The sequence below is a fragment of the Canis lupus genome, chromosome 33 (genome assembly GCF_011100685.1).
Source record: "Canis lupus familiaris isolate Mischka breed German Shepherd chromosome 33, alternate assembly UU_Cfam_GSD_1.0, whole genome shotgun sequence".
NCBI classification, from domain to species: Eukaryota; Metazoa; Chordata; class Mammalia; order Carnivora; family Canidae; genus Canis; species Canis lupus.
In genome coordinates, this window is record NC_049254.1 from 19,172,963 (window position 1) to 19,185,289 (window position 12,327).

At 40.2% G+C, this 12,327-nt stretch overlaps 1 protein-coding gene across 32 annotated transcripts in view; it reads right to left on the reverse strand.

The window, feature by feature from the left end:
- Positions 1-1,541: 1,541 nt before the first annotated feature.
- Positions 1,542-12,327, reverse strand: part of ZBTB20 (zinc finger and BTB domain containing 20) — a 750,813-nt gene continuing 740,027 nt past the window's right edge. For all 32 annotated transcript variants that reach the window (XM_038582898.1, XM_038582877.1, XM_038582882.1 and 29 more), the window contains one exon: positions 1,542-2,357. In XM_038582898.1, the coding sequence (XP_038438826.1) occupies positions 1,936-2,357 (422 nt within the window). In that variant the 3' untranslated portion in view covers positions 1,542-1,935. The remainder of the gene's footprint in view (positions 2,358-12,327) is intronic.

Below are 12,327 nucleotides of genomic sequence, written 5' to 3' on the forward strand. Positions count from 1 at the left end.
CCTTTTGAATGATGGATGGTGGTATCTGAGAAATTTTTGTTAATTTCCTTAAAACTGTTCCAAAAAGCAAGGGTTAATAAATCATCTAAAGGACGCTCATCTTATTTAGCCCTCTCAACCATGGTGGAAATAGTCAGAAGGTGGTATTTGGAAGGAAGAAAGTAATTTTGGCATCAAGCCCTCCCGATCTGTACCAGGCTTCTGCTCTCTGTAGTTGTGAAGGGTGAGGAGGCATGAACTCCTCCTCCTGGCTGACCACAAAAAGAAAACCCATTTGTCACGACCTCTAGACTACTAGTGTTTCATTAAAGAAAAGAAGTAAAGGCAATAGAAATTCTAGAATCATAAGATCTCAATGAACTTTTTAGAGAAGCAAGAAATCTGTTTCTGAAAGATAAAGTCCTCCCATGAAAAAGAACAGAATTCTAGATGGATCAGTTGAAAAAAATAGTCAGTGGAGCAACTTAAGCTTGCTAAAAGTCAAAGAACTACATATCAAAATACAAAGCAGCAGTTCAAATTACAGCAGGGATGGGCTGGCCACAGAGGCCCTCATCAACCCAGGCAATACTTAAAAATAATAAAAATTAAGAAAAATTAAAAAAAATATGAAGAAAATATCCTTCCTCTCTTTCAAATATAACTTTAATTGCCTTTTATTCTTTCTATCTGGAAGCAGTATCGCTAACCTTAACAGTCTTGACTTACCAAAAAATATATATATGTGTGTGAAATAAAATAAAAGAGAAGGGATTGGTGGCAGTGTATGCAAAACCAAAATGAAAAAAAAATTACTTTTAACAATCTCACTTTTTTTTGTTTTTTTTTTTACACAAATACTGTTGCAAATATATTAAAAAAATCAGCATTCTATCTGGTAAACGTCACTTTTGCCCCTCTATAAAATTTTGAATTAAAAAAGCCTCAAGAACTTTTTATTATTCCCCCCACCCTCCATTTCTCTTTCTTTTTCTCTTCCACAAGAATATATCCTGACACTTTTTTTTTTTGTTTTTGTTTTTTGCAAAGATTGTTGGAAAGAATCCTTCTCTTGTACCTAGAAACGTAGGTGCAAACCTCTGATATCTTTGTTTTATCTGCATTCCTGCCTTTCATGAAAGTCCCTCTTGATTGTGCTGAGGCTGTGGCTCAGCGAAGACACTGAATAAATACGATAGCCACTGTTGCTTGATGCTTGTCCAAGTCTTCCTGGCTTCTGCTGAAAGGGGGGATATGGAGGAGGTGGGCCAGGGTGTGTGGACTTGAGCAGAATCTGGGGGAGAAGCCTGCCATTCGCCTTTCCCACACCACCGAACCCACTGCCCCTTCCCACCCCCCCAGCCCTTTTATGAAATCAGACAATGTGGTAGGTGGAAAACAGCAGGGCCTTTCCTCTGGGTTTTCGACCAGAAGTGATATTCCACAGTTTTAACTGGTTACTGTGAAGTCCAAGCGGCCAGAATTGTTAAAATGTCCACTGAAACACTGCAAGCGGTGTACTTAAAGACAGTAGGCCTTTTAGATTTTGTTATATATTTTTGTAGTGCTCTTCACAAGTGAAAAAAAAATTTTTTTTTTACTTTTTTTTTTTTTAAAGATTTTTTTTTTTTTTTTTTGTAAAGAAGGGTTGTATTTAGAGGCCAGTAGCTAGAGATCCAACCAGTGGACCTCTTGAAGCACTACCAGGCCTTAAGGCCACCATCCGAGGGAGGCTGGGAAAACTATCATTCACCCGAGCCTCCGGAAATGTAATGTACCAGCAGGCAAAAACAGTTCTTCATGTAGTACAAAATGAAACGAAACAAAAACGAAAACAGAAAGTCAAAACGAAACCAAAAACATTTCTTAAATTCTAGTGCCATAGCTTTTTTTGTTTGTTTGTTTGTTTGTTTCTTTTTTGTGGTTTTGTTCATAAGAAAGAGAGAAAGAGACTACTTATCCGTCAGACACATGCATCCTCATGTGGTCGTTGAACTGCTCGATTTGGTCAAACTTTGCTGGACAGACGGAGCAGACGTAAGTGGTCCCCTCCGTGCAGGCCACCACCCCAGGGGGGCCAGCGCGGGCACCTGGGGGTGTACCCGCAGGAGGGGTCCCGTTGCTGGCACTGTGCAGGGCCACGTGTCGCTCCAGGAGGGTCTTGTGGGAGAACTTCTTTTTGCAGATGTAGCACTCGTAGGACTTCTCCCCCCGGTGGAGGCGCATGTGCACGTTGAGGGAGCTCTTCTGGGTGAAGCGCTTGTTGCAGATACTGCACTGGTATGCCCTCACTCCTGTGTGTGTCACCATGTGCTTGATAAGGTAATCTTTTAAGGAGAAGGAGCGCCAACAGATGCTGCATTGGTGGGGCTTCTCACCTGTTGAGGTGGGGAGAGACAGCAAGCAGAACAGGGCGAGACACAGCGAGGGAGGGAGAATGAGAGACAGAAAAACGAAGACAACAAAAAACAAAAACAGAAAAATTAAAAAAAAAAATCCGATTGGTTCACCCTTGGGTGGAAAGATCCAGTCCTTCCTGGCTTCTCATGTGCTGAGAAACCTTGCTTTCAGGGGATGCCAGGACAGTCTGGCCTTCCACCTCCCCATGCCAGAAAAAATGGCTCTCTTGGAAAACCGCAAGCTATTCCCCACCAAAGGTTTTCAAAGGTCATTCTGTGGAGAAAAGGGAGGGCTACTTCTAGGGAGGTCATTTTCAGCCTCCTCGTGAATGTGTGGATTTAACTATGTGTTTCCCATTAATTCGATCAAACACATGCAAGAAATAAGAGAGGGGGAAAGGTCGTCCAAGAATTAGGGTTCTTTGCAATCTTTAGAAACTAAAGACAGTGTTTACGTAGCTTGGCTCTTCGGGGATAGTTTCCATTTCCAGTATTCTGTCTAGGAAATGTATTTTGCCTTGATGGGTCTGGAAAATACTGTCCAACGTAGGAGCAAGTCGTTCTGATGAGCTACGCTTTCGATTTTATTTATTTTACACAAAAATCTTCCTGAAATGTAGCGTTATAGTTAATTGGCTATTTCCATCTTGACTGCCCTGAGCTGCAAATGGGTCTTGCCTGGTGTGGAGGTAGGGTAGGTGGTGGACAACACAGTGATCTCAGAGTCCAACGGTCCTGTCCAAATCTGGGCACCAACATTCGGCATGGCACTCTGACAAATCTCCAGATGCCTCTGAGGTATACAGCCGTACTTACCTCACTGCGCTGGTGTTGACATAAATACATATGAAATCACTTTGCAGACCACCAAGGGTGGTGTGGGAATACTTGCATGGTATTCTTATTATAAAACTATTCTCCCCCCCCCCCACCCCAATTAAATGGTTCCATACGCATTTCTGAACTCTCAGGTCAATTTAGAAAATAGTTTTCTCTTTCTTTGTTCTCAGGCTGTTGGCCGAAACCCTTCTTTTCTCCTCAGTATAATGCTCTGGTTTGCTGTTGGTGTAGAAACCAAACGATCAAGCTTGTTGAAAAGACTAAGGTAAATAAAAATATTGTTACTAACTGGCCACATATAAGTATTCCTCTGTAAGTCATGTCCATGGGCCTCTGACATGTTTTTGGATAAGCAGAGCCTTGTTTTTGTTGGTGCTGTTAGTTCTCAGCTCTACTCTGGACAGGTGAGATGAAATGCATTAGGTAGGGTCTTTCCATCTGTCCCACCTCATTACTGATTTGCCTTGTGGAGACACCCACCTCGGAGAAGAAAGTCCTTCTACGTACCCTTCCATAACCCAGCATAAAGCCCAAAGCCTTTGAAACTCTCTAGGGTCATTGTTCAATTAGTGGACTATCAGGGTAGGAAATCTATTTCTTAAAATGGACTTAACTTCCAATGAAAATATGTGCTTTGACTGTGTTCCCATGTTTCCCATTCTGAAACAGGAGAGGTCTGAGTCATCACGGTAATAACGGCAGTGAAAACAATCGGCACATATTCGGTGCTTAGTGTGTGTCAGGCTCAGTGTAGCGCTATATTATGTCCATGATCTGTTTCATGGAACTTTATCTCATCAGAAACCTTTCTAATTGTGTTTATAAACCTAAAAGGATATGTTTTGAAGCACATGATAGGAAGAAATGGCTAATTTGTTCAGGACTCACGCCACAAATTTCTTAACTAATGCCATTGGTCTTCGAGCTCTTTTTCCCTTAGTTATTTGCAAACCTTTTGGCCTAACTCCCTCTCCTCTCGACTCTTCTCTGGTTTCTTTCCCTTTATTTTCACAGATAGGACAGTATGGTCAGTAGGATCACAGGGGTAGAAGAGAAGAAGTTCACTTTTAGACAAAGCGGGGAGTTTGGGGAAGCCTCATTCCCAAACGACGCATTTAGGCTACGCATGGTGTTGATGGAAGTACATTCTTTTGAAATGAGAGATTCCCTGAGACAGTCATGCATGTTATTTTTAGTTGGAACATTTCTGTCAGCTGTACACATGCTTGAACTCGAGCTGGTCTTTGCCATCCTTGTGCTAGGAGTACACTTTCTAGAGGCTGTGATAGGCTGGTCAACTAACTTTTAAAACACAGCCACCCGTCACCTTTAATGGGAAGCTTGCCTTCTTAAGTTCCAGATGGTATTTTGGCTGCTAGGAAGTTGAAACTTTATGTTAAAATGCTCTTGCTGTTTGAAACTTTCACCTTCTTACAGTGTGTTTTTCCTCTAGGCAAGGTCACTCTGAAGGTTTTTTGCTTTCACAACCTTCTAATCTGACTATAAATTGATTCTTCACAGTTGTTATCTTTCCCTTCATAGCATACGTCTGTATGTTGTTTGTATGCACGTAGTATTGGCTCAGCTGTTAATTATCTGTGTGACCCTGGGCTTTCTAAGTCTCCCTGGGTTTGTCTCCCTTTCGGAAAGTGAGGAGCTGGACGGAGCACTTGCCATGGCCCTTTGCAGATTCAGTGGCCTTCTGCCCATCCTGACCCACAACCCCTGAGGACTCTGGTCTAGGCCTTGTCAGCACATGACCTGAGGGCAACCTGCTTCAATCATTCACAGCATAAGCAGTCCCACATTTTAAATAGGACAAGGTATCCTGTTCCCTTCCCTGCCGCAAAAAATGGTATGACAGTTAATGAGGAAAAACATTTGCAAAGCACTTGGGAGCTCCTTAAAGGAAAATGCTCTCTATAATTATTAGGGTGCCGTGTTGGTAGAGCAGAGGTATTTCAGAACTGTCTTACTAAATGGGGTTTATTTTCAGATTAGTCAGCCAGCTGCAACTTTCACTTATATATGTGTGTGGATCTGAAATAATAGCACTCTGTAGAAATGTTACTATTTTTCTTTCTTGTTGTTCTCCTGCATTTTACTTATAGGGACCCCAAAAGGGCTTTCAACATTATACATGAAATAGATGAGGTCTGCTAATTGTTGTTCTCGATGTGGAGAAATGAAGAGTTAAGATGAGTGGAAGTGGACGGCTTTTCAGGTCTGAGTCTAGAGCCAGGAATGGCAAATCTATCACTGTGTTAGGAAGGGATACGAAGTCCAAAGCAGACACCGGAATTATAACATGAGGGAGAAGCTCATATAAGCCCCTTCACTTTAAAATGCTCCATTTGGGGCTATCCAGATGTGGGAGTCAGATATGAATTCCATTTCCTTGGCTGAATGACTTGAGTATGTAACTTAACCTCTAGAAGCCTCAGTTTCCTTATCTGTAACTTGAGAGTACTACAATAAATACCTGTCTTGTGAAGGTATTTTGAAAATTAAAGAGATAAAGCACTTAGCCAGAGTATGCGGTTATTTTAAGGGAAAAAAAAAAAAAAACAACTGTTCTTTCAGTAGAAAGGAACTGATGATAGATGAAACCAATTGAGAAATAACTTGCACTGCATGGGGAAGCCAACTCAGGATTTTAAAAAAACAAACAAAAAACTTTCAGATAATCAATGAAGCTATGTAATTCAGAGTTAAGAGTATGGTCTGCTCTCAGTTACATATGCTAATCAAAGAATTGGCACCATGAGTAAAATATCAGCACCTAGCACTGACAGAGGGGTTCTGAGCAAGTGACAACTGAGCTCTGGAGGTCAAGAAACTGTCCAACGTGGAGAAACCATAGGGAGGGCAGTGTCCTTTACAATTCCTACAGTAGGGGGGTAGGGTGGTGGACACATAGACTTTTCTTCAGTTTTTTTCAGAGATGCTATTCTCTAAAGGGCCTCTTTTAAACTCCTTGTGGGCTAGCACTGACACTCTACCATGATTTCAAGTCAGGAAAAAAAAAAGAGAAGAAAGAAGAAAGAAGAAGAGAGATACTGCTAGGTTAATAGATACAGAGGGTCTGCCCAAAGTTCAAGTAAAGGATACCCCAATTCTGGTATATGTGCTGCTGAAGCGAGAACAACACCCCAATTCTGAATAGTGACTTCTGTAGTGGGGGCTTAGCAAGGACCCATTTATTCGGCTGATTCTTTCTCATTCTTACCAGGCTTCTACTGGCTTGCAGAAGGTACAGTGAATGCTGTTACCAGGATGTTTTCTAGAAGCACCGTTCCCACCCGTCTCTCCCATTCTCTTGGCCTCTCTATCACCTGCTTTAGCATAACACCCTCCTCTTCAGGGGAGTCTGGTGAGGGGCCAGCCAACTGAGGCTGGGAGCCTGGTGAGACGGCAGGTGGTAGGGAAGGAAGAGGAGAGTATGGGTAGGGGAAGATGGCCACTGGCGAGGAGAGCAGGAGTCCTTGAATGGAGAACATCAAGGTTACAACAGAAAATGGGAAAGCTTCAGTGGCAAGAATGGAAGGGTGCTCAGAGTCACGCAGAGCTTTCACTGGCTGAAGAGTCTGCTTTCCACTGGAGAAGTCTAGTTGAAGGGAGGCCTACATTCCTGAGATGCGGCTGGTGTGACTGAGGGCCAGCCTTTCTCTCCAGCTCTGAAGGTGTGATTCTGGTGCCAGCTGGGACTGTAAGGCTGATCAGGGTGGGGTGGGGGATGGGACTGCCTACTGGGGGACATACTGTATTCACAAAACATCTCTGGCCTCAGTGACAACTAACAGTTTGGTGTTAGGCAGAATTTGAAGACCTCAGGGAACTTCATCTACGTTACTTCATTTTTCTTACAACTTTATGAGCGGGGTAGACATTAATATCCTCAGAAGATGGGATCTCCCTTAAAGAGGTACAGTAACATCCTGAGGGTCATCCAAAAAGTCAGTAACAGATGAGAGGATGATACCAGCTTAGCCAGATTATCACCTCCTCCTCCTGTTAACGATTTCCGGCTCTCTGGATTATGTGACAAAATGTTATGATGTTAATAACATATATGTTCTTAAATGGCTTTGATAATTTTACAGTACTTGTGATTAAGTGCTTTCACAGAAATAATGTTATTTGATTCTTATAGCAACTGTGTAAAGTAGGAATTATTAAGATCTATATATTTTGTGGCAAAAACACTAAGGCTCAGGTTGATTGTAGAATTTATTGAAGGTCACTCAGAGAGTGGTAAAAACAAGCCTCTCTTACTTCAAATATGATATTTGTTTATTACTCCACTGGCTTGATATAATTAATAGCCCAAATTCTGCATGAGGATTATCCCGTTATTATCTTGATCTCAGTATTTTTACACTATTTCTGACTTTTGTTATGTTACTATTATTCCCATATTTTTTTATATCAAATTCATGGCTGAAAGAGCTGAGCTTCTCAAAGTAACACACAAGATTATCATATATGCAGATGACCCTAATGGACTAAAGCCAGTCACCGATAAACCGGGCTGTTGATAGTATGATTCCGAAAAACGCTCAAACATCTACCACATGTTAGGGAAGAAAACGCAAGTAGAAATGAGGATACAATAAATTCCCCAGCAAATAAAAAAAGAAAAAGAAAGAAAGAGAAATGTAAGTATTGCTAGAAAATAATGCATTTATGTATAAGTCCCTTGAATTAAATTCTCCTGGAACGTGTGCCTACATTTCTGAACATTCATTCACTTACTCAAAAAGTATTTGTTAAGCAATTACATATGCCAGCCTGTATTCATATTCAGATTTTATTTGTTTATTTATTTATAATTTTTGTTTGTTTGTTTAAGTAGGGTCCACACTGGGCATGGAAGGGGCTTGAACTCATGACCCTGAGATCGAGACCTGAGCTGAGATCAAGAGTTGGATACTTAACCAACTGAGCCACCCAGGTGCCCCCATATATAGGTTAAAAAGCAAGAAGTCCTAAGATTGGGTCCTAAAAGAAAGTTCTACTTGGATAGTACTGCGAGATAAAATGCATGACACCCAATTAAATCTGACTTTCAGGAAAGCAATGAATGGGACTGCATGGGACATACTTAGTTTAGAAATACAATTGTTTATCCAAAATTCAAATTTAACTGGATGTCCTATATATATGTCCTAAATATATTATATATATATATATATATATATATATATATATATATATATATATCCTGAGGGTAATAAATACCCCCTATACTTGGGGGTAGATAAATCCTCCAAAGCCATCATGGTCATTTGATTCATTCACTGATCAAATATTTATTGAATGTTCATCATATGTAAGGTATTATGATGGGTATGCTGATATATAAGATATATAACGATCTTTATCTCTGGCTATCTACCTACCTATCAGTTATTTCTGGCTCACAGAATTCACATTATAATGGGAAGGTGTAGAGACAATTGCATAATGATAATACAAGTCAGTACTTCTAAGTGCCAGAAGGCAGTATTTGCTGTGGTCACTTGTGCAGTTTGAGAAACTTAGCTCATTTCTCATAAATGAGGTGTTTGCCCCCATATTATAACTTATCCACGATAAAATCAAGCTGTTATTTTCAACTGATTTACTTTTTCCAAATGCATAGGTTCTTAAGAGTGGAATTTTAGAGAACCATGTTACATAACACAAACAACCTGATGCTATCCTTGCCTGTTTCCCAGCCATCTAGGGAAATGATTCCCAACCTACACTGAATCAGAGCTTGTTGAAACACAGATTGTTGGATGGATGATTCAGGTCTGGATGGGCCTGTGAATCTGTATGCTGCTGGAATGGGAATCACGTGGTGAAAACCACTGTTTCAGGGTTATCTTTGAATTTTCCCTATTGCTTGCCTTCTGTATCCACATTGACACCAAAGCTTGTCCTTCTATGTCCTCTGTCTTTCCCTTCTATTCCCATTCTTTTGACTTTTGTTTTTTCTCTTGAGGGGAGGGGACATAGAGGAGCCCTGCTTGGTTCAATGACAGGATGGTTTGTGTTATCTGTTTTTCTCTGACTCTCTTGTTTTCAAATACATCCTTAACTCTTAGTTTCGTATCTCACAACTTTTGTGAAGCCGTAGTAAAGTGATCTTGAGACACTCCTGGGAGAAATGGAGTACCGCTGTGGTTTGTTGGGGAGTAGAGAAAGTAGTTAGGTGAGGGATTTTCTTATACTCTTAAAAAAATCATTCAGAAGTGAAAAAAAAAATGCTGATGTTATGAAGGAAGTTCGGGGGAAACCCAAGAAGTATCACGTGGCTATAGCGTTTGAATTCCGTAGAGGAAGGAAATCTGTCAAGAGCTTATTATTCAGAGATGTGAGATAGAGCAAAGAAAGTCAATGTCTCTTGGGTGGAGGGGGCTCAGGTAATAATGATGATGGGCTTTTTTAAACATTAACTAGTACTTTACCTTTTATGAAAACCTCTTAAATGCATGATACCTTTACAGCTACTCAAAAGGCAGGAAAATTATTCTTTCCATTATAAACTCAAAGAAACTGAGGGTTATACAATTAAGTGACTTGCTTAAGTCCATGCAGCCAATTAAAGGAATCAAAACAGAACCCAAATAATCGAATTCTAGTATAAATTTCACTTATGTCCCCATTGTAAGTTTCAGTGTTATAATCATTATGGAATATGCATTACAGCCAGGGCTGCCTGGTTCTCTACCGCAGAGCTTAGCTCCAAAGTCAATACAATAGCCTACTTATTTGTTTCAAATACTTCCTTTCAGTGAATATGTAGATCATTAACACAGAGCTCCACAGAATTTTATTTGGAGTCCACATCTCAGAATAGATTCCCTGCAGCTGTGGATAGTAAGTACTATTTACGTTAAATGTTGGAGTGACTGAAATGCAAAGCCAGGTAGCATGCATAATAGCTGTGATGCAGAGAACCCAAATCTCCTTCCTTTTAGCTCTGTCAAGCTACTCTTTCTTAGTAAGATTCTTTTAAATTAGGTTATAGGTGAGAATACTGAAACCATCCCTATCCTTCCAAGTGTCCCTAATACTTTCTAGAATCTTTTCAGACCAACATTTAGACTTTTTGCTCTGGATTTTTATCATTTCCACTGGGCTCTTATGAAGTTGGGAGGCCCTGGGTTGTTGTTTTTTTTTTTTTTTCCCCCAAGAAATTGGAGAGAACTCTGTTTTGAAATGGAGGCCGCAGTGAATCCAGGTCCTGAATTACTTCCATATGTTCAGGCTGTCTTGCCTTTTGAAAAATCTAGACCAATTGTTCTTTAACTTTGTTAGGTTATGGACTCCTTCACTTCAGCTAGACAAAAAAGTCTTGATAGACAGATGGCCCTTCCAAACTGCCACTGCCAAATAATTCAGGGTGAATGGGAAGAGTGTCTCTTCTTCTAAATGAGGTGCTCAAGTGATATCTGTGTATTATTAATTGTTCCCAGATGTTGCCATGTTATACACACCAATATAAAACCTTCATGATTTACTGAGGATCTTCATAGTTTACTAGAAATCTGAAGGCTACACTTTGAGCATAACTCAGATTTAGAAAATGACTTTATTCATAGTTTTTGTATCTACGAGGTCTAAATGTACAAACCCATTACTGGTTTTCTCATGGGCAAATCTAGTTATTTGGGTTAACCACAGAATCCTTTAGTGAATCCACTGGATAAATGCGTTTATATAGCAAAAAAACAATTTTTGATAGTGCACTGAAAATTTTGTGTTGCAAATTTACAGCCTTATTTCAGTATGTGATCTTAAAGAAAAGTGAGTTTTATACCCATGTAGGTCTACTGGATGAGATGCATGGTCTGGGAGAGGGAGAATAGAAATGTTTATGGATCCAAGACCAGCAAAGTGAACTTTGGCTAATGAGACACTTCCACAAATGGTCTCTTTTTCCTCACTAACCTTTAATTTGATGGTTTGTATGACAATAATTCAGAAGAAGAAATGACAAATGATGTGAGAGCACTCTGTAAACCATAAAGTGCCACATAACTAAAAATATTACTATTTGGTCAATTTGCCAAATGATGATGATGATGCCTATACCACATGGGAAATTGTCCTTGATTGATCTCAGGTTATCAGTACATTCACATTTACCCTAAATAAACATGGTGACTTATCACTACCTGATTTCCTTCCTGAATTCAGTAGTGAGTTACTATGTTGCTTTGGAGTTGTGAAAACATCCTCCTTTAGAACAACTGATTCACACAAAGGCACATACAGATTTACCTACTGTCTTAAGTTGACTGTGAAGAAGGCAAAGTGCATCGTAAGGAATGTTCTGTTTTAGTTGTTCACTTCTACGTTGGGTACCTTGTCTCAGTGTCTGTTGTTTTCCTTCCATTCTATTTTCCAACTTAAATTTTTATCTGCCTTATGTCCTATCATCAGCTAGCTGAACTGAGAAACAAGGTTGCTTGGAGGAACTAATTTGTTTTCATGCATTGTAATTCTAGTAGGTAATTTTTTTTTTGGCAATTTATTTGTCATTTAACAGGGGTGCTCTGGAACCAGAGGTACACCAGAAGAGGGGCTCATGATAGGAATTTCAAATACGGGGATCACCACTGGGATAAGTATTTTCAGATACAAGAGAATCTATGTGAAATCATATCTCATATGTGGTCACTTATATGGAGGAGCATCCATGAAGTTCCCACTTCTATGTTCCATAATTGAGCCGGAAAAGCGCACTAGCTGGCAGTCAGGAGATCTTAGCTCTAGAACCACAGAATCCAGGGATGAAACACCAGCCCACCCAACTAGTCACCTAATGACTGAGGCCCCGCTACAACATCCCTGAGATGAAATGATCATTCTCTCTCTGACCACCTCTAATTATAGAAACTCAATCCCTTTGGAGGCTGTCTATCCTATCTTAGAGCAGCTTCTTTTATTTAGTTGAAAGAGTCTCCTTTATAGCTTCCAATCGTTGGTCCAGTTCTACCTTTTGAAGGGTGGTGGACAAGTAGTGCTCCACCTGCTCCAAGACAAGCTTAATGTTTCTCTCCTCCCAACCATTTAAATAAAGTTAACAGTGCTAATGTCAGCTACCATTTATAGA